Below are 25,940 nucleotides of genomic sequence, written 5' to 3' on the forward strand. Positions count from 1 at the left end.
GTTTAAGGGAGATCCAAACAAAATCAGTTAAATAAAACACAGGTAATTTTGTTGACTTTGATACTAACTGATAATTAAAGAAAAACTTTATGATGGTTTATTGAGTCCAAACTGCAATGCAATATTATCTGGGATATATTGCAGTATCTATAAGTTATAGGTATTTTTATCTACAATTTTTTGGCGCGAGAAATGAAAATTGTCAGTGTAAATAAACTGGCGAAAGACGAAAATTATAAATTAAAAACAATAATATAAAATTGAAGAAAATTTTAATTTCTCTAATGTAGTTATATAAATAATCGTTACATGTATCGGTACAACCTTTTCAAGATCAGTAGAATAGTAACTAATCTTGTAAATTGCTCGCTGTATTGTAACAATTCCAGGACCTCTCACAGGTTACCTGTTTCTTTTAGAAGTATATTTTTCCTACGAATTATGTCTCAATCTAGCATTCGGTCTTTCTTTACTGTAACTCCCAAAAAGCCAATAGAAGTCAAAACGGAAGAACAAACAGTAAGTACAGTTTCGTAACCTTAAAACCTGACCACTTGTAGATTGTCTTATATGGCATGAATTTTGTTGCAGAATAAGTCTTTTGATAGTGATGAAGTCTCTCCACCAACTAATGGAAAAGATAAGGTAATAGTTATTCTCTTTAAAATGTAATATATAAATAGGTAAGCTTCTTTTATAAGCAAGTTGAAGTGTGTATTGCTTGTTAAGTATTAGCCAGAGACAGTTGTGATAGTTTTAATAGTTTTAATACATTTTAGATATCAAAGAGATCAAGATCTACAAGTACTGAAGACGAGATAAATAGTAATTGTGCATCACCAGAGTTATCTGAAAAGGTAAATGATTTTAAGGCTGGTTGTTCCTTCACACATGTTCACTGAAATCATAAAACCTCGTAAAACTGTTGTACAATTTTTGCAGTTAAGAAATAAATTATTTAACAACAATTTATAGCAAATGTTTATCATTTTTGTAGAAAAAACCAAAGCGCAGGCGCATTGTTAGTTCTGAAAGTGAATCAGATTCAAAATCAGACCAAGAAATAAAATTAGATAAAACCAGGCAGCCTAAAACTTATGACTCTCCCAAGACAAAGAAAATTAACAAAATCAAAACTGAAAAGTTAAGTCCAGTAAGTAAAAAATCCAAAGAAAAATCTGAGAGTCCTTCTGCTAAAACAGACAGCCCTAAAGTCAAGAAAGAGACTGTTAAGTCACCTAGAAATAAAAAAGAAGAAGTAAAATCGCCTCCAGATAAAAAAAAGATAGCATCACTCTTTGGGAAGAAGACTGACCTCAAAGTGGAAGATAAAGAAAATAGTAAAGTTGAAAAAGATAAAACTGCAGGTTTGTCAATCAGACTATTCTTAATATCTACATTAAAAACAAGAATCAATTGTTAAATAATAAAGTTTAAGACCATATCTATGTGGCATCTTTACACAGCTGCAACAATTTTTCTTAATATTTTGGAAATAAATAAAGCCTATGTTACTTAGGGATATTGTTGCATTCTAATTGTAAATAAAATTTTGATCTAGGTAGTAGAGAGATTAGTAGATTCAGGATAGAAATATTCCCTCTTTATAATATTAGAATAGAGAAAAGTAACTAAAGCAGTTCATTATAAAATTCATTTAAAAAAAATTACTACACTTAAAAAACTGCCTGTGTATTTGGGTGTAAATAAACACCAACAACACTAATAATACTGGTTCTTTAATAAAACAAATCACTTATTCACTATAATTATATGTATATTTCCCGATTAGAGGTGGATTACAACCCAGCAAAGCCAAAATACCATCCCATTAACGATGCATGTTGGAACAAAGGTCAAGAGGTCCCATACTTAGCATTAGCCAAGACGTTGGAGAATATTGAAGGCACATCGGCTAGACTGAAAATGATAGATATTCTGAGCAATTACTTACGGTCTGTGATGCTGCTCACACCTGAGGATCTCCTGCCCAGCATCTATTTGTGCCTGAATCAGCTGGCACCCGCATATCACAGTTTGGAACTTGGTGAGTTTTAATAGTAGATTAATTATTATAATTTGAATAAGATATTGATATATAGGTAAAGTTAAGTTTGACAACAATTGATTATAAATAATTTATTAACTTATATGATACTGTTGGTAAATATGGAGAGAAATATGGCGTATAGTTTGATTGCGATATCAAATTTGGTCAGCCAACCTGACGGTCACAAGTCCTTACACTCTTCTCGGTGTCTAGCTTAACATTGCCACATAGGTCCATCTGCTTTTATATCTTCCTATCTTTTTATTTGTCTCCCTCGTTTTCTTTTGTTATAGCGAGGAAGCGATTCCGTCGCTTTTTTCGTCCACTTTTGTCTATACATAAATAGCATATAGATATAAAGATGTAGAATTTTTAATTAAGTATTTTATAATACTTCAAGGTATGGCTGAGACGTATATAATGAAAGCAATAGGCCAATGCACTGGCCGGACGCTAGCCCAAGTAAAAAGTGCTGCACGCACTACCGGAGACCTGGGACTTGTCGCGGAACAGGCGAGAGCCACACAACGAACGATGTTCCCTCCACCGCCCCTAACGTTGAGGAAGGTCTTCGCTGCCTTAAAAGAAGTCGCTCAAGCCACCGGTAAGTACACACGGCACGTAAATAAAGAGGGATCCTACAGAATGCAAACCTAGGCATACTTTTGGACTAGAAAATGTATGTATGTAAGTACTACTGGAGTATGAGGTGGTAGGTTCGAACCCCGGTGCATTTTTCTATGTGCGTATTACCACTTGTTCGGTGGAGGAAAATAGTGAGAAATAGGTACGACACGCCTTAGGTCAAAAGTCGATAGCGACTAGGGATGCATCCGATACCGATATACCCAAAGTGGGTTTGCCGATACGATACTTTTGAAATTCCGCGCTTTAAAAAAGTAATGTAAACAAGCATCTTGTTCGCTCGTCTAGTTGGTTGCAAACGAGGCACGGACTATCTATGCCTGGGGAATCCCCGCGATTTATTCAGTATATTGTCTATCTCACTCGCTTTGTCCTCGCGTAATCCATTTCGCGCGTAGTATTTTTTCGATACCAAGTTAAATAAAATACAGAATTAAAAAAATCTTATGAATTTTATCAAGCATCCCTAGCCAAGACAAAGACTTTTTTTTAAATACGAGTATAATAGGGGGCAGGAGTCAAACCGGATGTGTAGGTGATACCGGCGCCCAATGGACACTCACGTTGCCAGAAGACTCGCAAGTGGGGTTATTTATTTGCTTATCAGTATTCCTACAGTTACTTAATAGTTAATATACAATATCTAAACAATTACATTATACACAAAAGCTAAAAACGGAATAATGTGTATTCCGCAAACATAATAAAACACAAGGAACAATTATTACCTACTTATACAAAAAAGTACATATATAATAAATAGAGGAATACTAAAACCATTATATCTAATAAAGTATACCAGTTTTTATATTTTTAAGCATTTAAGTTTTAAATATATCAATTTTTCCATTGCATTGCCGAAAGTAGTTGCGCCACTGGTTTTAAACGTATATAGACTATATACTATGTGGCTGGATCGAAAGTAAATTTTTCGATAATAATAGTAACTGAGGCGCGCCAAACAATGTTTTTCCAATTATTTATAATAATTTACAGGCCAGGCATCTGTAAACAAAAAGATAGGCAAAATACAATCGCTGTACGTCGCCTGCCGACACTCCGAAGCACGCTATTTAATAAGGTCAGTTATTTATACTTACTTTTATGTTTTATATATTTTTGTTTTGTGTTGGTTTAGTAGCTTCATGCGTTGGTTGGATCCCGGCTGTGTACCAATGGACTTTCTATGTGCGCATTTAATATTCGCTTGTATGATAATGAAAATATCTTGAGGAAAGCGGCCTTAGACTCTATCTAATGCCGCATTTACATTCAGCCGTAGTGAGCAGCTGCCCACTCCCCTGCCCAATTTTGCTGTCCACTTTCCTGCCCACTCCCCTGCCCAATTTTGCTTTCCACTTTCCTGCCCACTCCCCTGCCCAATTTTGCTGTCCACTTTCCTGCCCATTCCCCTGCCCAATTTTGCTTTCCACTTTCCTGCCCACTCCCCTGCCCAATTTTGCTGTCCACTTTCCTGCCCACTCCCCTGCCCAATTTTGCTGTCCACTTTCCTGCCCACTCCCCTGCCCAATTTTGCTGTCCACTTTCCTGCCCACTCCCCTGCCCAATTTTGCTGTCCACTTTCCTGCCCACTCCCCTGCCCAATTTTGCTGTCCACTTTCCTGCCCACTCCCCTGCCCAATTTTGCTGTCCACTTCCCTGACCACTTCCCTGCTCACTACGGCTGAAAGTAAATGCGTCATAAAAGTCGACGGCGTGTGCACAAAACGCTGATCACTTGCCTATTGAAAAATAAATGATTACGAAACAGATACAGAAATTTGAGGCCCAGGATCTTTTAGGAGATAGTATAGTCCTCGAAACTTTTAAAGGAAATGTTCCGTTCTCAATGTGTTATTGTATATTGTCAGCGTCATGGATATTCAGAAAACTAAATTTAACTTGCATAATGGACAAAAACGTGTTCGCTTTCGCTATTTCTCTATTTGCTACAGGGTAAGTGTCAGGTCTGCTATTCTCTCTCCGGTAAGTCAATTTCAGATTATGTTTGAGTACACATATATACTAATAATAATATCTCATATATCATAATAATATCCTAATGAACCCAACTAAAACTCAAAATAACTCATAATCATATAGGTAAACAAGTACACTTTTGAACATCAGAAATTTTAATTAATTCTAAATTTACATTGACTACCAGTTCGCAAGTTAATGCCATAGAGCAGGCAAGAAGAACTGGCAAGAAACTCTCCGCCACTCTTTTCTATCGCTAAGTTTTGAGTCATACAAATTGTTTGAACTGGAGCAAATCAATCCCAAGGATTAGAATCATTTAAATATTCTATTATATTTCAGATCTCTGGAAGGTAAGTTACGTATAGGTCTAGCTGAGCAATCAGTCCTACAGGCACTCGCTTGCGCATGCGCTGCGTCGCCTACAGCTGGTCCTCTCGCTGGTACTGTAGACGTCAGTGCGGATATGAGTCAGGAGAAATTTAAGGTATTTTAAACAATTAAATATAACTTTATTAACTAACAGAAGAGTATCCTCCTTACCTTATATGTTAATGAAAGTGAACTAAAACTAATAAATGCTACAGTTTTTAAAGTTTCCGTAGACTTCAAATTCCAATGATACCTTGGGAGCAGATTTATTTCTGTTTAACGGAAATTGAACTCTGGGTTATACCGCATTATGGACTTTCCACTCGTAACAAACCAAGGAAATTCTCAATTGAAACGTCAAAATAAAGGGATTGGTTATTTGGTACACACTATCATTTTCGAATATTTAATATGTGATCTGTACTTCCAAAGATTTGACTTCTAAGGTGATTGAATCCGATGATAGGTATTCAAAAAACGGGCAGAAATACCAATCTTAATATATATAAACATTACATCTCAATTTATACCCGCAATTTTATTTTGTTGCAAAAGATTTGTTTATTATTTTATAGTCACAATTCTAACAGATGGCGCTGTGTTGAAAGTACCAACGTTTCACATAAGCTACAATTTAATGGCATAACCACCAAAAAACATGGTGGTCCCCATGACTGGTGTTCTCCTACCGTTTCCCTTGAATAGTTTGCTACTATGTTATATAACAAAAACCTTAGCCACAGCAACGCTTGGCCGGTCTCCTAGTAGGAGTATATAATTAATGAATTTATTTGCACACTGGCTGAATTCACAAGAATTGCATTATTTATAAAAAGGTTTAAGTTATGTTGTTTTGTTTATATTATATTCTATTTTTATTAATATTAAGTTACTGTAAAAATAGAAAATAAATAAATATTATTTATTATAAACGCTCCTACTCCGGTTTTATGAAAACAATGTTATACTAATTAATGTTTTTTTTGTGTAGGCGCGCGTAGATGAATTCTCGCTAATAATTAAAACGACATACTGCGAGTGCCCCAACTACGATTCAATAGTAGATATATTACTCAAATATGGGGTGGAGGCTTTGCCCCAACACTGCAAGTTGACCCCAGGAGTCCCGCTCAAACCTATGCTGGCGCACCCTTCGAGAGGAGTAGCTGATCTTTTTACTAGGTAAATCTTGCGATAATCTGAAGTTGCATGGATTTGGTTAGTGCCGCGCCTTCTTAAATTCTAATGTCATTTTCACGTATCCTTATTATTAGATATTTTCATAGGTGATTTTGCTCATTTATCACGTGTGATGTTTGAGGGCATAAAAAAAACTTACAATTGCGATTCAGACGTTTTACTATTAGTCAATTGAAATGTTATATTTGAAGAAAAAATGATTTTTTTTTCACTTTTCTACTTATAACTTTTTGAATTTTGGATTTATTATAAAAAGTCACAGAAACATTATTGTAGGCAAAGCTATTTTCTACAAAATAAGTCCATACAATTTTTTTATACGATGGATAGTTTAGGAGATATAGCCAAAATCTTGTTTTCACCCCTTTTTCCAAGATGGCGGCCGGGGGACAAGGGCGCCAACCCCACAAACTTGGCGTTAAGCTTGTATTGACCCCCCTACATGTCCCATAAATAAAATTGCGTCCTCTGATAAATGTTCAGTAAAAGTAACATTTCAATGGACTATATGTAGTTTCGATGTATATCTCTTAATATCCGAAGCGCTGATCGCCTTGGGATCGTGTCGTAAAAATATGTACAAAATTCTTTCAGGTTTGATGGCGAGCGATTCACATGCGAATGGAAGTATGATGGCGAACGAGCGCAAATTCACGTGCCCGGTACGGACTCACCTGATCTCACAAAAGCGTCCATCTTTAGTAGGAATCAGGAGAACAATACGAGGTATTGTTATAAATTATTATCTGTAAACTTAATTATTATGAACGTCAAAAAGAATGATTAATTTACATTTACTGCCAGTTTGCAAAGGGCGTGGAACGGACGAAGAACTGAAAATGAACCAGTTACTATTTTAAATGACATTTTTATTACAAAATGTTGCATGTCTAAGTTCGGTCCGATGTTTTATAAATATAGTAATCCCGAACCAATTCGACAGGGACCTTCAAGAAAAGAGCGTACCAATTCTTAATAGGCCGGCAAGGCTTGCGAGCTTATTTTATTAATAAAAAACAATCCTGTCCTAACAGGTGACCCAAAATTTACAAGAATGCACAACTGCAAAATTTACACACGAAATTTTTTATGGTAGTGATCAAGTCTTTGACCCAACACTGCAAGCTGACTCCTGGAGTCACTTCAAACCTATGCTGGGTTTCTTTATCGGATAGGGGGCAAACGATCCATTTTAGTGGGTGCGTTGCCGGCCTTAGGGAGCGTTCAAGTGTTACGTAACGAATTGGGGGGGGGGGTCTTTTGTAAAACATTACGATACGGGGCGGGGATTGAATTACGCGTTATTGTTAATATTATTTTTGACTTAACACCAGATAATGGTAACTTTTAGTTATAAAGAATCACTAGGTGGTCACTAAACGTTTAACTATACTTGAGTACAGAAAAACGTTACGGCGCGTTACATGGGGGGGGGGGGGGGTCAATAATCTCTTGAACGCTCGCTTATGTGTACCGTCTTACCCACATTACGGTGGTCTGTTTTTGGTATTCTCTACGAATTACAGCTCAGTTATATATTTATAATGAAAAGGTAATCTCTTTATTTCCAGTAAATACCCGGATGTCCTGAGCCGTTTGCCCAAACTGCTGAAGGGATCAGTGCAGAGCTGTGTATTGGACTGTGAGGCTGTCGCATATGACACCGCAAATAAACAGATTTTACCCTTCCAGGTAAATTCATTTGCATTGGCTATTTGACAAGCTTTTAAAAATCAATTCCATTATTTATTAGTGACTATAGAACCTTTATTGTTATAATTACTTATTCTAGTACATAAACATGTGAAATACTATAAAATAACATAAAAAAAATACTAATAATTAATCGGCAAGCCGGTTAATTTCTGTTATACAGCTTGTCCTTGGACATAGGCCTCCTCTATGGGCTTCCAAACTCTGTTTTTAGCTTTACGTACCCACATAGGGCCAGCTACTCTTCGCACATCATCTTCCCATCTTTTTATTTGTCTTCCTTGTTTTCTTGTCTCATAGCGAGGAAGCCAATAAAGGCTTTTATTATTATTATAGAACCTTTACGAAGGTTAAGTGTGCACATAGAAAAAAAGTTCATTGGTGCACAGCCGGGGATCGAACCTACGAACTCAGGGATGACAGTCGCACGGTGAAGCGACTAGGCTGTAGTCTTAGACCTAGATATATTTATTTCGCCAGGGAATGAACTGGTAATACACACTGAAAATAAAGAGAACATCCCTTTCTAGATCCTGTCAACTCGTAAACGCAAAGATGCGCAGGCGTCAGAAATTAAAGTACAAGTGTGTGTGTTCGTCTTTGACTTGCTTTATCTGAACGGATCGCCTCTTGTTCGGGAATCTTTGGAGAGACGACGGGCTCTATTGAGGGAAAACTTCAATGAAATTGAAGGTATATATTGCTGAATATTACTTTTTTAAATATATATAAAAAATGAACTAAAACTAAAACTCGAGAATGGCTGGACCGATTTGGCTAATTATGATCTTGCAATATTTGTGGAAATTCAGAGATGGTTTAAACGCTACGATACAAATAATAAGTGAAGGAAAATACTAAAAACAACAGTTGATCTTTCCAATAAAAATGTTCCTTGGAAATATTTGATGGATTTTTAGAAATAAAAAAATTTCACTTGGTTGTCATATATATATATATATATAGCTTCAGAAATTTGTGTTTCATAGCTGAAGTATGAGGTCCGATCTCTTTGGTTTTAAAACTTTTATTAAGTTCTGACACAAATATATGTAAGTGATACGAAGTTCACCGGGTCATCTAGTTTAAAATAGAAATAAGTATATAATAAAAATATTATATTAATTATTTAAATTATTTCTAAATTTACTTCTCAACTCATGACAGTTAAGGAGAAGAAGGTCCATATTTTATTATTCGTTTCTCATGTCACAATGTCGTCTTGAGCGCTGTCAAATACGTCAAAATATATACAGAAAAAATGGTTTGATAGCTCTTTGAGTGACGTGTCGATCACGTGATTGGTCGTCAGTTGCCGTTTGTATATTGTACGATGCGCAAACTATCCCCCACACCCTTGTTAAATGCTCAAGAATTTTGACGGTATCTGTACCCCGTAGAGACTTCGCTTTTCTGGAGTAAAAATCATAAAACAATTTATATTCCCCCAATTTAATCTAATTGGTCCAGTCGTCTTCGAGTTTTGAGCTTAGCTACATATATTGCTTTTAATTATTTATTATATTGTAAGCGGACTAACGCCATCTTGTAGCAGAAACCTATATAAAGCGTGGCACAAACACCGGCGTTGACTCACTTTTATTTCGAGACTTCGTGCGGAACGGACTGGTTACTAACCTAACCTCAGTAGATTTTAAAAGTCTAAAGTACCTACACGTTCTAATCTTTTGTGTTTACTAATAATATATTTATTCTAATAAAGATTGAACACTAAAATTGTATACGATTTTTTTTATTTAAAACGGGAGTACGTACAACAATTTTAGCTTTTTTGTAATTCTGTTTCACCCATTAGGTGAATGGGAATTCGCCCGCGGTCGAGATTGCAGTAGCCCCGAGGAAGTGGAAGGTGAGCTGGCGGAAGCGTTACGTGGAAGCTGCGAGGGTCTCATGGTGAAGGCGTTGGATGGGGACAAGGCGAGATATGATATCGCTCGTCGTTCGCATAATTGGCTTAAGGTAAGAATTAAAAAAAAAAGATTTATGATATAATTTCCTCGTTTAGAAGTGAACCCTTAGATTTAGAGTCGAGACAAATACTATATATGCGGAAGTGGCACTTAGCTAGTCCCTGGATCAATTATAGCAAAAAAATATTTCCAGCTTGAAAAATAATTTCCAGCTTTAAAAATTTATTTCCTACTTTAAAAATAATTTCCAGCTAAAAAAAAAATTTCTTGGTTAAAATTAATTTACAGCTTAAAATTAATTTCCAGCAAAAATTTCCACCTTAAAAATTACTTTCCAGCTTAAAAAAGACTACCTAGAAGGTTGTGGAGACAGCATAGATGCAGTGGTGGTAGGTGGATACCACGGGAAGGGCAAACGAGCAGGACATTACGGCGGATTCCTGCTCGCCTGCTACGACCCCGAAATGGATGCTTATCAGACCCTCTGCAAGATCGGGACCGGATTTTCTGATGAAGACCTTCGGACATTTAGTGAGACATTGCAGACGCATGTTATTGATGCCCCCAAAAGTTATTATAGGTGAGTTTTTAACCGGCAAAAAAGAAAGGTGTACGAGCCAAGGACATACATTTATTGTGGTACGCAAGTGGTTAATATACCCCGAATCCGGCTCGAAGGACCAAAATGTACTGTTCCTGGATGATCGGGGTGCTTTAAATAATAAAGGATTTTATTACTCTATATTAACCAGTCGCGTACAACGATAGAATATACGCGAAATAATGAAATATTAATTGCTATGTAAGTAACAGTCAAAGAGAGTGCCTACGTCTGGCTATGCTTTTGGGGCGTAACTCCGATGATTTAGGAAATCGCAACGCTTATTAAACTAAAAAAGCCTGAGTGAGCAAAATGTGGCAATGCTGTACATCGTTCAAAGGTTATCGCTTTTTCTTGTATTTAACAATACAAAATAAAAAAAACATTAAATTTCAAATAATTATGGAATCCACTTTAAACATTTCATCAAATTCGATAGCTCTTTAGGAGGACTTCAATTACAAACGAATTGAATATTATTTATTTTTGCAAGTAGGTGTGCTAAAGTTCGTTGTTATGTTCACAAACTCGGAAACTAAGTCATATCCAAATGATTTTTAGTTCTGAAATTAGAGAATAAAGTTCACAATCGGTTCAGTCGTTTTTGAGATATTTATTTAAACATGTTTAGTAAAGTGATACTTCAAAAACTTTGTATTTTTAAATTTTTTATCTGAATAATAAAACCATACAACTTTCAGTTATGAAAACAGTATGAACCCGGATGTATGGTTTGAGGCGGCGTGTGTATGGGAAGTGCGTTGCGCTGACTTGTCTCTGTCGCCTGCGCACAGAGCAGCTCTCGGCTTAGTGGACCGGGATAAGGGCATCTCACTTAGGTTTCCCAGGTAAAACTTATATATTCCATTTTGGACCAATTTCTATTAAACTAATTGTATAAGGGAGCGTTCAAGTATTACGTAACGCAATTTGGGGGGAGGGGGAGTCTTTTGAAACGTTACAGTACGTTACATGGGCGGGAGGGGGGTTTTTTAAACAACGCGTTACGTAACATTTTTTATTTTAATAAAAAAACTGGGGGATTAATTGGCAACCCTTTTCGTTTATGTTGTACGGTGAATCCCTCGACTGTGTGTACGTGATTTTTATTTTATTAGAGTTTACACAGAAGCACATTGATGTTAAAGATTGAGGAAATACCGTATTGTCCTCGAAAGCGGGACATTTGCATCATCAACTGTTCATGGCATATAAAAGCTGTCATATTAACTTGCCAGTACAATTGTGCCAAAAAATTGCGTACGAAATTTGGAAAACGGCTAAAGAAAAACTAAAAAACAACGAAAAGTTTTTAGGACATAAGGATGTTATACATATAACTTAAAAATCTCTTCTTTTGTTTATTACAACTGCAAACGCAATTAATACAATAACAAAGGTTTAACATGATTGTCTTTAATGGTCACTTAAATGTTACGTAACGTTAAGGGAGGGGTGGGGCGGTACAGAAAAACGTTAAATTGCGTTACGTAATACTTGAACGCTCCCTAAGATTAACCAAACCAAGTCGCTTGCAACAGTATTTAATGGATCACCTCAATTAGCAATAATACCGTAATTAATTTATTTAAAGTCTTAAATTACAAAATAAAAACTCCATTAAACATTTATTAGATTTTACGTATAAAGTGCCGGTATATTCCTAAATATATTTTAATAGAGAGAGAGACGATGGCAATGGAATGTCATTGATCCCTTGGAAAATGGGACGGGCTTTAGTATGGGATGCTACTTGTGTGGACACATTTGCCCCGTCTCACCTTTGGACAAGCAAAAAAGCTGGGGCGGCAGAGCAGGCAAAATAATAAACGGCACAAACAAAAGAGTTTTACGGCTCATTGGTCTAGTGGTTAATACCCCTGACTGCGAATACATGTGTCCCGGGTCCGGATTTTTTTTATCCCCGGCTGAGTCAAAACATCGATGTGATGAGCATTTGGTCTTGTGCTTAGGTCTTCGGTGTTTAAATATGTATTTATATGTCTATCTATCTATAATATGTACGTATATCCGTTGCCTAGTACCCATAACACAAGCTTCACCAGCTTAGCATGGGACTAGGTCAATTGGTGTGAATTGTCGAATTAAAAAAAAAAAGTCTTTCCTCCAACTTCGATTTTGTTCCCTTTGGAGTAGAGACTCTTGGGCCGTGGGGTTCAAGTGCACAAGTGCTTATTATAGATTTAAGTTGGCACCTGGTATGGTGTATGATCCTAATCCTAGGGATGGTTTTCCAGTTCAAACAATTTGTATGACTCAATACTTGGTGATTAAAAAGAATGGCGGAAAGTTTCTTGCCAGTTCTTCATACCCGCTCTACGCCCATGACTTGCGAACTGGTAGTAAATGTAAATTTACAATTAATTTAACTTTTTTTTCGACGATTCATAAGTGTACTTGTTTACCTACATGAATAAAGATATTTTGACTTGGTGCTTTTCTCGCTCAACGAAAAAGAATCGCAATATAGCGAGGTAATAAAATAAAAAAATACCACAGGGACCAAACTTTTAAAATTTGTTTTAATTTTCTTTTTAATTATTTCTATTACTACTTTCTAGGTTAAGAATATTGTAAATACTGTATTACTTAATTGTAATCAATCATTAGCTATTTTTAATATGTAAGCTTTTATATTTCAGGTTCATCCGTTGTCGTGACGATAAACGGCCCGAGCAAGCGACGAGTGCACGGCAGGTGGCTGATATGTACCTGGCCCAGGATCAAGTCAAAAACACAGCCGGAAATAAAACTGCTCAAGAAGACGACTTTTACTAAAACAGTTTAAATGTATTATGATAAAATGTTATATTTTCTATTATATAATCGCTAAATATTATCAAGCAGTTTTTTTTTCGCCACCTTTAGAAACTTCTAGAAACCTATCACCTTGACGTCCGTCGTTTCACAACTGAGCGTTTTTTAATTCAGTTTTGGTCGCGCACCACCACTATGTGGAACCAGCTGCCCGCTGATTATTTCCGAACCAAAACGATTAGGGTCCTTCAAGAAAAGAGCGTACCAAATCTTCAAAGGCCCGCAACGCACTTGCGAGCCTTCTGACAATTTGAATGTCCATGGGCGGGGCGCTATCACTAAACAGGTAAGCCTCCTGCCTGTTTGACTACTATTACATAAAAAAAATGTTCAAGTATTACGTCACGCAATTTTTGGAGATTATTGACCCCCCCCCCCCCCCCCATGTAATAGTAAGTACAGTAAAACATTTCGTGGCCACCTAGTGACTCTTTATACCAAAAGGTGTATACCATTATGTGGCGTAAAGTACTGGAAAGTCGAAAATAATATTAAAATAACGCTTAATTCAATCCCCGCCCCGCATCGTAACGTTTTACAAAAGGTAACGTTTTTTTTTGCTTTTTCCTAAAGCTGTATTATTGGTCTATTCTTTTCTTCCCTATCATGCATCTCTCAAACTTCATCTCAAACTTGGATGCCCTTGGTGCCCAAGGGCACCCAAGTTTGAGATCCACAGGTAGTATACAAGTACGCTAATATTGTTGTGTGAAAGTTCTTATACGAGTATATCATGCGTTTGTCCTTTTCTAAACCAAAAAAATCCTGTAAACCCCTTCTTAAATTAAGAGTCATATTTTCTATTCTGTTAGATATTTCAATCTTTGAACAAGATTTTATTTGTACTAAGGATAATAAAAGTCGTGATATGTAAGTATTCATTTATTTACTATAATTCATTTAAAATCAGCTACATTGGAGTCACAGGGGTCGACGCTTAACCTAATGTGTCAGATGAGCTCTAAAAGAGGTTGAATGAGCTCGATTTGTGATAAAATCTAAAATTATCGTATAATACTAATTTTAAGACAATATTTTACTATTAGCTGCCAAATTTCGCTAGGAACATTACAAATCAATAAAATAAAACTATGGCACATTCACAATACAAGAGTATGCAACGTTTGTTCTGATAAATCTAACGGTCCGTATTCCGAAATGGGAACCAAGTTTTAATGTTTCATATTATCTATAATTTGAGTCATTGTTTACAAGTGACCATTAAGTGCTTGCTAAAGTGTTTTTACATAGGCATTTCCCGTCGCAGCAATGCATTTTGCAAATATCTGTTGTATGCAGTGAGAAAAAGCACTTGAAAAAATAATCTTAAATTTATCTATATTTTGAGTCATTGTTTACAAGTGACCATTAAGTGCTTGCTAAATTGCTAAAGTGTTTTTACACAAGCGTTTCCCGTCGCAGCAATGCATTTAGCAAATATCTGTCGTATGCAGTGAGAAAAAGCACTTGAAGAAATAATCTTAAATTTATCTATATTTTGAGTCATTGTTTACAAGTGACCATTAAGTGCTTGCTAAATTGCTAAAGTGTTTTTACACAAGCGTTTCCCGTCGCAGCAATGCATTTAGCAAATATCTGTCGTATGCAGTGAGAAAAAGCACTTGAAGAAATAATCTTAAATTTATCTATATTTTGAGTCATTGTTTACAAGTGACCATTAAGTGCTTGCTAAATTGCTAAAGTGTTTTTACACAAGCGTTTCCCGTCGCAGCAATGCATTTAGCAAATATCTGTCGTATGCAGTGAGAAAAAGCACTTGAAGAAATAATCTTAAATTTATCTATATTTTGAGTCATTGTTTACAAGTGACCATTAAGTGCTTGCTAAATTGCTAAAGTGTTTTTACACAAGCGTTTCCCGTCGCAGCAATGCATTTAGCAAATATCTGTCGTATGCAGTGAGAAAAAGCACTTGAAGAAATAATCTTAAATTTATCTATATTTTGAGTCATTGTTTACAAGTGACCATTAAGTGCTTGCTAAATTGCTAAAGTGTTTTTACACAAGCGTTTCCCGTCGCAGCAATGCATTTAGCAAATATCTGTCGTATGCAGTGAGAAAAAGCACTTGAAAAAATCCAATATAAACTTTAAAATGTGTTAAAAAAATAAAACAAGGTTAGCTAACTTTATCAGCACTTAACTAAAGAATGGAATACAGGCATCCATGTGAGATCAATCACTTGTACCCGAGACAAAAATTCGCTCATACATTTGTAACAGGTGAAAAATAGCAGCAACTTATGTGAAATCACATGCTATTAAGTGTAAATAAAAGCAATATATCACACGAACTTTGTAAATGGGCAAGACTACTTGTACTTAACGTGCAACTGAAATAAATTCATTGCTGGATATTAACTTACACTTACTTAAACTAAAATATATATACAATTACTGGTCTTAATTCAAAATAATTTTGGCACAATATGAGCATGAAAAAGGAACAGGATATACGCTTTTAAAAAACGAACAATGGGTTCGCGTTTGTGATTGGTCTAGAGATAACCAATCACAATCAAGTTACCCAGTCATAAATTTTCAACTGTAACCCGGATCGTATCGAAATTTTAAATGTCCCAAAAAATTAACCTAACCTAACTGTAAAAACTAAGTCCGAAGATTTATTTCATTTAAAACGTGTACGATATGTATGAAAGATATCAAAATACACTAGTAAATAGATCATTTAGGCCTGAGATGTACCTACAATATATGTATAAAATATATAAAATTGGTATACAAGATATTTATGTCAGATATGTAATTCAAAATTGTGCCTATAAATACAACACGTATAAAGAATGCGAAACAAAAACATCGCATTTAAAATAAATCTGTAAAATATGAGTGTATGACATTTGGGGCTGAGCGTGATTTTTGAAGGTTTTAAATGTCACAGACAATCTTTGTCATATTTATGACTTGACAAATCTTAAAATTAATTGAAAAAAAGATCGAAACTTATAAAAACGTATTGTACTAGCAATTATCACATAATAATGGCTGCCATTTTCAAAGTCAAAACTCCACAGAGACGTAAATTTCAGAGACTCTTGTAACATTCACAAAAACGTCACATTGATGTCAAATGTCAACGTCAGATGTCATTTTTTTTTACATAAAACTACTCCATGATCGCTTATAAATTACGTCACACTGACAGATGTCAAACGAGATGAACCATAGACTAAATATACGTTAGTCCAGTCTTTTTTTTTAAATAAAATAGTTTTTAAATGCGCAACGTATAGAAATCTTAGGATAAAAGCTGTTACATGGTTATTATTTTTTTAGTAATTTCGTGTGACGAATTATGGTAGGTATCGATGCATTATTCATTAGGTACGAAGTATTTCCAAGAGCTCAATAGTATTTACGTGTCCTAGTAGTGGTCCGAATGTCAGAGTAACGCAGCGCCCTCTGCGGGCGGCGGAGATCCATCGGCGCGTTCTAGCAGCGTTGCATCTTCCTATAATTATTTATATTTATTTAAAAGGTGTATTATAAACTTTAAAATACAAATTATTCTCTAAATAGCGACGCTTAAACCCACAATAAGACAAGCAAAAAAAAAGGGTGCGTGTACTTATGTACGCGCGTAAGAAGTTATACTTCTTTGGCATTATTAAAAATAGTTTTTGATTGTATGCAAATAATTAATTACAATTAAATAATCAAAGACTGGAAAAGGAGTCATTATGAAGTTCAGTTTACATTTGAAAAATTAAATAAACGAATATTAATTATTATTCTCTTACATTAAGTGTAACATAAATTCTATTATTATTCGAATGTTGTTTTTAAATTATGTCCAATGCCGTAGCATCTTCCGCGGGCAACTGCATTCTGTTAATTTTGTGTCACGGTGCGCGGGCATCGTAAAATTTCACTCTCATAATTTTTTCATAACGCGCCTAAAGAAGTATAACTTCAAAAAAAAATTGATTTAGGGAATTTGACGTAATCGTGAGACGTTGCAAGTCACTTTATACAGAAAATATAAAATAAAATTAATAAGTAAAAAAGAAATCAAAAACGGTATAGAAGTTGTGCAATAAAAAAATTAATAAAAGGAAACATTAAGGCACTCGACAATTGCAAAATGTTCCGTCTTACGGAATTAAAATAATGTGGTTTAAAATATAGGCTGCAAATGTTGGGACAAAGTATCTAAATTCTAACCTCCAATGGGATCTGATGCGGCTCATACATAGTTTCATATACGGGGTTGGCGAAGTGGTTCCGTGTGCTGTGTGTATGTCTGTCTGTGCGCTCCTCCTCGCCCGCTAAATACATCGGGTTATTGATCTCCACATTGTCTGAGAGACGCGCGTGTACGAACGCGCCATTTCTTCTCCTAGAATATTAAAAATCCATTAATTATTCATATAACTTCCAAAATAACTAGTCTCTGTTTGTCAAAGCGTGAAAATACATGCAGAAAAGAGAAGAATAAGTAGGTATGTTAGTACTCTGAATTAAAGGGCTAGATTCTCCCTAAGATACATTGCAATAGGACCAAGTCGAGTTTATATGCTCAAGGAACATTTTTAAATTGCACTAAATATATATTACCTATTGATAAGGAACATCGCTATAAGAAGCACTCCAACTATAACGAGTAGGGCAAATAGGCCAGCGACCCATGCAGATGCATCTGAGCCTGAAGCCAGTCCCCCGACGGGGCTCGTCGTGTCTGCAGAACCTGGACGAGTACAACTCGCGCCGGCTAAACATGCACAGTACGCTACTCCCACAGTTGATATATTATCTGAAAAAACAATCACACAATTTTAATCTAATAAATTTATATTTCTCGTAATTAAAATTAAAAAAGCTATAATAAGATTTGTATATCAGAATTACCCTGCTAAGGATGATCATCTGTTTGTTTTGGAACACTTCTAAATATCTAGGAATGAATATGTAGATTGTTAGTAAATTTATAACACTGTAATGTGTATATCCTGGATATTCGAGAGATTTATATAGTGATATAATAACTTTAATATTACCTGTAGGTCTCCACACACAAACGGCAGGTGGGGGGCAAGCGAGCGCTAAACACGCGTGATCGTGTCCAACGTACTGTCCGCACGCGGGACCGCCCCACGCGCCCGTACACGCACACGCCCACGACTCGCTCGCACCCACACTTGGCCCTCCAGAAATGGACACGCAGCGGCCACCATGCAGACATCCACCGTGACACCACGCTGTACCTGCAGCTTCTGAAAAAAATAAAACCACTTGTTTAAGCTATAGTGAAATATCGTTATCTAGAATACGTCCATGACAAATGTCTGTATAAAAGTTTGTCAAAGTTACGGTAAAACAATGGAACCTAAAATTAAATTAAGCAAGCAAGGTAGAGCCTCTTGCTACATTAAATTGAAGAAAACCCGCAATAGAACAGTAAACTTCGTAACGTAAGCTAAATTAAATAAATATCTAACGTGGCATTATATGAAGCTAATTAATTATTATTTTTACATATTTATTTATAAGTTCTAAAACAACGAGTATGCATAAAATTATGCAACATAATATGACATAACAAATTTTACACATCATATACACAAAAGGCACTGGAGGCTGATCACCTACTTGCCTATTAGATTTAAAAATAATCATGAAACAGATCCAGAAATCTGAAGCCAAGATCTAAAGAGGTTGTAGCGCCACTGATTTATTTATTTATTTAAACATACACATTATATTAGAACATAAGCAAGCTAGCAAGGAAAACATTAAACAAAGGCCCACGAAATAAAAAACTAAAAAAAAATTAGAAACTTAAACCTCATTAAGTTTGGAAGCTTGTTGAAAAATATATAATAAATATTTTCATCAATCTTTGTAATGAAGAGCGAGATACCCTATTCTCTGGACCATTAATAGTAGCAGATAAGCTAGCCGTAGGTTCGTATACTTATAGTTCGAGTAACTCTAGGATTACAAAGAAAGAACCATTTTGCAAGAAGTTTAGTATGAGTATTGAAGTAAAATCTAATATATAAAATTCTCGTGTCGCGGTGTTTGTGGTTAAACTCCTCCGAAACGGCTTGACCGATTCTCATGAAATTTTGTGTGCATATTAAGTATAACTGAGAATCAGACAACATCTATTTTTCATCCCCCTAAATGTTAATTAAAAAAAAAAAACCTAATTTTTTTTTTTTAATTTTTTGATAAAAAAAAAAATTTATGATACAGCATTAAAAATACATACAACTCCTAATTTTCACCCCTCTACGATCAACCCTTATTTTTTATTATAAATGATAAACATGGCAAAACGACGTTTGCCAGATCAGCTAGTCTAAAATATAAAATTCTCGTGTCACAATGTTCGTTCCCATACTCCTCCGAAACAGCTCGACCGATTCCTATGAAATTTTTTATGCATATTCAGAAAGTCTGAGGATCGGCTACTATCTATCTTTCATACCTACTTCTAAGACCTAAGTGATAAGGAGTGTCCACCCCAAAAAATTATTTTTTAGACAACATTTTTTGTTTTTATTTTTTTATGATACAACATAACATACAAAACTACATACAACCCCACATTTTCACCCCTCTACGATCGACCCCTATTGTTATTGAACTGAAAATGTTTCCTAGAAATAATATACATGGCAAAACGACGTTTGGCGGGTCAGCTAATATTTTATAAAAATACACTAGGTCAAATTGTGTTCTTGCTAAAAATATAGGTACTTTGTCCACCCCTGATGCTATAATACACTGCCGATACGATACTGACAAGCTCATTATTAACGAAAACGTATTGCAATGTATTGGTAATTATAATTAATGACCTTGAAATCGTGTTCGCTACACGTTTGAAAATAATTAGTATTTGTATTAAACACAATTTGTTCCGTGTAATGAGAACTTTAATGAAATAAAACAGTCAACGAATGTAGCTTTTTAAACTTTTTATAAGCGTTATAAAATGAATTTGAAAACCTCTCAAAGGCCGAGGGAGGGTGGTACGGCGAGTGCTTAAACCGTACATGGAGGGCACGGTCGAATTTCCAAGGCAAGCAGTGAGTATGCTACTTAAGAAAATAGACTTAGTAGTTAGTAGTGTAGGTTTAGGATGTATGTATCAATACGTTCTAGGCCGAGGATGTAAATTACAAGTGGTCAGTAATTCAACATTCCTTTCTGAATTATTCTCAGAAGTTGGGCTCGCACAGCAGACGCTCCAGGAGACACGGATTAAGGGAAACTGTTACCGCGCCTCCCGTCCATAGCGAACAGGTGGGGCTGATGGGTTAGTGGGTAGGGGTCCATTTCACCACACGGACCGACCCCTACACTCCCCGCGTCACTTTTAAATCGTTGCCCCGGCGCGGAGTCAGTAAATTGATTTCCCAACAAAAAAAAATGGATTTTTTTATTATTATTTTTATTCTAAGCGGCGTTTGTGATCAGGTTAGGTTAGTTAAAAATTTGTACCTTCTTTCATTCATTGTACAAATCATGTTTTATTTAATTTCTATGGGGTTAAAGACACGCCACCACATTATTGGACGCCACACCATTGAGTGATGAAAATATTTAGAATAAAATTTGGAGGCGTTTTAAGTCCGAGCCGAACAAATTTACCGAAGTCACAAAACTAAGAATGTGTTAATTCTCAGTTCAAGGTGAGGGACACTAGAAGTGCATACGAGACCGTTATGTCATCCCAGCTCGAAATTTTTCGTAATAGACCGTTTATTATAGAGTTTATATTGATTAATAATGATGTAACCTTTGAAATTTCGTGTCGATAGCTTTTTGGATCGCCTTATTTAATCAATACTTAAATATATAAAATTAATTCAAAACAATCCAGTATTGGATCATCTTATTATTTAATAATTATATTTAACCTTAATATTTAATAATACACTCACCACTACGTCTTTTACGTGCCATTTATTAAAATATTTTTCACGAGTTCACTAACGATCAATTGTTTTACACTAATACGTAACATATATATATATATATATATAATATATATATATATCTAACTTAACTAAACAGTTCGCGTAAAGTACGTCATTGTAATACACGTCCTATTGCCTACAGCCTTCACGTGCGACTAACTATTACAACTATAAAACTATCAGTTCTCACAGCATAAGAAATATGTGTTAAGAGATTGATGTTAAATATAAAAAGGCTGTATTCATGATTATTAAATTTCATAAGATTAAATGTTGATTTCGTTAATCTGAAACGTAGGCCTTAAATTGCTATTAAAAAGACACAAAATTTTTCAAGTAATTAAGGTAATTAGTCTTTGATAGCTAAATAAATGAATTTTCGAAATAATTTGTATAGTTCACTACAGAAATTCACCAACGTAGCAGTTCTCAAGTTTTTCAAACAAAAATCCATCGTTATGTTAACGATTTGATTTTCTGTTACTTCAAACAATGCTGCGAAGCCTCCTTCAAGGTATATAAAAGGCATTTCTTAGGAAATTCAAACGAATATAAAAAAATGAACGCAATAAAAGAGCCTAGTATCCAGTCGATAGTGGCGAAGCCGCAAGGGCAAAAAATCTCAGTTGAATAAGATTTTTATCATATTGAACATTGTTTGACTTTTAAAATACATCCGGAAGGCGATTACTTCAGACAGAGGTCATTTTAAATGAGTTATAGACATCTTTTTTAAGCGACCGTGACCGTGTTGCACATGACACCGGCTAATGATTATAATATCTACAATATTTAAAAACTTACGACAGTTCTCAGAGTTCTCTGTTAAAGTCTTTCAGGTCAATTAATAATTTTAATTATTAATCTAGTGAAAGGCCAAAACATACGCCACACGCCATGATATTATCAGCATTTCACATTTAAATTGATTTCTATCTTCATAACAACATAATTCAGAAATTTAATGCCAGATTATCTAACGACTAACTTAAGGTACCATAAACCGGAGACCACTTTTAGCTTCCGAATAGCTACTATGAACTACTCCAATATTATTGAATAGCTTAAGTAATTGTTAACTTATAATGAGCTACACAGGCTTTTCGAATTAAAATATGTTTTTATTAAATGCCCGTTGATGATTTGATTACTTTTATTGTGATTATTCCATAATAATAATTCATTTATAGCAAGAATTTGGTACAAAAATGTGTAATAGTACAATCGTAAGTTCGCATATTCTGCCACACACAATGCCGCGCAAATTTGTCTAAAGGAATTTTACATTATTAGTCAAAGTCAATTCTTATATTATTTGTATCGTACATATTATATCACACTTTATTAAATTTATTTCAACTACAGTGTCTTACGCAAATATAAATACACTACATTTTGTTAGTCTTAAGAAATAGGTTTTAAAATCGAGACATCTTTCCTTTGAGGATGTTTCGCCATGTTTCCTTAAACTGTGTGAAATTTAAAATAAATGATTACATGTCAAACCTGAATTAAGAGTACGTGGGATTCACCTATATACGAATGTAGTAAATGTCACTTACGAGGAAAATTAACGATTAAGAAATAGAAGTGACGTCAACATGCTCGGAAGGTTTTGGGTTTTTCATAAGGCTATGTTGCGATTACCCGAGAACAAAATCAAATATTTAAATAGTTACTTCACATTACGTCACAGATTTTCCTATTAATAACTTATAAATACGGACTTAAGTTTCCTACTAAAAATATAAAGATTTTATAAAAGAAATAAAAAAGACCTAGTGGCGCTACCACCGTTTTAGGTCTGGGCTTAGATTTCTGCAAACGGGAAAGAGGCTCATATGATGTTAGGTGACGTGCCCATACACTCACGTTGAGGGCTTGCAAGTGCGTTGGCGACCTCTAGGTGGCTTATGTAGAAATAATAAAAGTATTAGAATCTTAGTCTACAAGCGTTTAGTATAGATTTTTTAATTAAAAACCGGCTAGCGCTCTATAGAAAAATCGACGACTCGTAGTAGATACCACTTGTGATTCATCAGGACCTAAACCGACCCGTTCAATTAAATACATAACTATACATTTTGTCAATTTGTAAAGTATTATTATTAAAAACCTTGAACTTGGCTCGGGCCGAGTACTTGCTGTAAAGAAAACCCCCCACGTAGGTTTTCACAATGAGTCATCATTTATTTCGAGAATATGTATTAGTTTTAATATCTCAAATGTTTATAAAAACACATTTAATTATAATAAAAATTATTTAAAAGAATCTTAAATAAGTAGTCTCTCAAATAATAATGAGTTTTACTAAATTTTATCCTGGTTAATTTTGCGTTAACGCGCAGAATTTACCTTGTTATAGTTTGTCATATGTATAGATAAGAACTAACATAAGTGAAATGGTATATTGTCAGGTACTTCATGTTAATGCATATTTTTTTTTTCTTACAATTAAATTCACAAAAGAGTGCGACTTTACATGACTTACAAACCTATAAAATAATTATGGCTAATAAGTAATATTATGTTGACCTAATTTACTTCAATACTAGTGAGTATCTTAAACTAAGGCAATGTTCATTAACAGTCTAAGGGTCTGTTTCACAATGTACGGATAAGTTCTACATAAGTTCCAAATTAGCTATTTATTACTTATTGGTAGGATAAACACTATTGTTGCGTTTCACGACTGTCAGATAGCGCTATTCGTCATATAAAGTCCATCATAAGTTATGAGTCCGATGAAGTGTCAAGTAGCACAATTTATCTTCCAAATAATTTATGTGTTGCATAGCTATTTGGTACTTTATCCATACATTGTGAAACAGACCCTTAGTATTTCATAATGTTTTGACACTTTTATCGCGTCTTCGAGGTACCGCTACACTATGTTTATTAACTCAACCTTGTTCTTGTGGTACCTATCACAAGTTTGATTGTCTTAGTGGCAATAAATAATTAAAACTATTCTTTAATAGCATTTTAATAATCAAATATTAATATTACTATTAATATTTAATACGTATCATGGAACCTCAGATTACTGACCACAATCCGTGGAGATTATAATTTAATCATTTAAGAACCTTCAATTTTCTTAATTGATGTAATTTCAATATTTCTTGTGACGCAAGTATCTCGTCGATAAAATGTCATAGTTTTTATAAAAATGATAAATTGATTTCTAAGGTCCTAAGTTGGACTTGACCCCTTTCAATGTTATTAAAACGATCACAAAATAACATTAGCAACTCAAATGGCTTCTATTTCATGCATTATTTTTCGTACCACAGATGAAAAGTTACCAGTACAGTTACCGTTCCAGTACCGACAAATAAGTATAGAATATATAACAGGCTGCAAGTATGCGTGATTTTTTTTATGTAATAGGAGGCAAATGGGCAGGAGGCTCACCTGATGTTAAGTGATACCTCCGCCCTTGGTAATACTTGGTACGCTCTTTTCTTGAAGGAGCCTTAGTCGTATTGGTTCGTAAATACTTCAGTGGGCATAGTGGTGGTGCGCGGCAACGACTGCCTTAAGAAACGCTCAGTTGTGGAACAACGGACGTCGAGGTGATACGGATGGTATTTTGTATTCCGCCTTGAATAAAACGTTTCTTTTTTATATATGTGAAATGGCTCTACCAGTACTCTGATCTACACTTCTATAACAAAATATGACTATATTAAATTTTCATTTACAAAAACAGACGAAACAATTTATCTGCTACCTCACTTTTGCTATCCGTCCTAGTTCGGGAATATCACCTGCATCGCGCTAACCGTACCTACTTCGTAACGAGGTCACAGTGTGAAGGTGAAGAGCTTTACTTCACAAGCTTCGCTAACAAATTATCAACCGTTATAAATAATCGAGACAGGGGCGCTATGAAATTGACGTATTTTCTAGTGGTAAAAGTAGGAATTATTTAGTAATTACATAGCACACTTACTACTGCATTTTAATTGAGCAAATAGGCAGGAGGCTCACCTGATGTTAAGTGATATCGCCCATAGACACGTAATGCTACAGGGCTGGCATGTGCGTGCCTTTTAAGAATTGGTACGCTCTTTTCTTGAAGTAGCCTAAGTATTGGTTCAGAAAAACATTGACAGGGAACACGTCTATGTGGAACCCACTATGGTGCGCAGCAATGCCTTAAACAACTCTCAGTTGTGGAACGACGTACGTCGGAATACAAGTGGAATTTCATATTCTGCCTCGACGCCCTAAGTTGGTCGTAGCGTGATGTATATCTCGATCTATTCGTATTGATCTTTCTCTTCTAACAAATTATATAAAACCTTAACTTTGGTCAAAACTCAAAATATGTAAAAAAAATTTGGTCCACAACATTCAGCACAATTTAATTCATCCATTTTTGAAACTATCCGGTTTGTAAATGTAAAGTCTTAGTCATGTCTTGTAAAGAATTCGATACTCTCGTAGTGTATATATGTATATATAGTGTATGTAAATATACGTACATATCTAAAAGTTATTAAGTACTTACATTTTAACTCACGTTAGACGGCACGTATTTATCGATCACAATTTAACAGTCAACAAATAATTTCTACGTATTGGCACTTCGAAGAACCTGACCACTTATAATATTATTCACGGTCAGACG

General features: G+C 35.0%; 2 protein-coding genes across 2 annotated transcripts in view; one reads left to right on the forward strand and one right to left on the reverse strand.

Moving 5' to 3' along the window:
- Nucleotides 1-190: 190 nt before the first annotated feature.
- LOC125050211 (DNA ligase 1) lies at nucleotides 191-13,352 on the forward strand. Its single transcript, XM_047649901.1, has 16 exons — nucleotides 191-519; nucleotides 592-645; nucleotides 780-857; nucleotides 998-1,367; nucleotides 1,793-2,047; nucleotides 2,451-2,654; nucleotides 3,692-3,776; nucleotides 5,018-5,162; nucleotides 6,039-6,229; nucleotides 6,842-6,973; nucleotides 7,819-7,939; nucleotides 8,491-8,653; nucleotides 9,777-9,940; nucleotides 10,230-10,471; nucleotides 11,194-11,340; nucleotides 13,156-13,352. The coding sequence occupies exons 1-16, from the start codon at nucleotides 310-312 to the stop codon at nucleotides 13,289-13,291; spliced, it is 2,697 nt and encodes an 898-aa protein (XP_047505857.1). The 5' UTR covers nucleotides 191-309; the 3' UTR covers nucleotides 13,292-13,352.
- An 845-nt stretch (nucleotides 13,353-14,197) lies between these two features.
- The window catches only part of LOC125050270 (prolow-density lipoprotein receptor-related protein 1), a 76,224-nt gene continuing 64,481 nt past the window's right edge, over nucleotides 14,198-25,940 (reverse strand). The window contains exons 59-62 of the mRNA XM_047649997.1: nucleotides 18,368-18,583; nucleotides 17,928-18,123; nucleotides 17,535-17,709; nucleotides 14,198-16,821 (exon numbers count right to left, since the gene is read on the reverse strand). Coding sequence (XP_047505953.1) covers nucleotides 16,753-16,821; nucleotides 17,535-17,709; nucleotides 17,928-18,123; nucleotides 18,368-18,583 — 656 coding nt within the window. The 3' untranslated portion in view covers nucleotides 14,198-16,752. The remainder of the gene's footprint in view (nucleotides 16,822-17,534; nucleotides 17,710-17,927; nucleotides 18,124-18,367; nucleotides 18,584-25,940) is intronic.

Source organism: Pieris napi, chromosome 6 (assembly GCF_905475465.1).
Source record: "Pieris napi chromosome 6, ilPieNapi1.2, whole genome shotgun sequence".
NCBI classification, from domain to species: Eukaryota; Metazoa; Arthropoda; class Insecta; order Lepidoptera; family Pieridae; genus Pieris; species Pieris napi.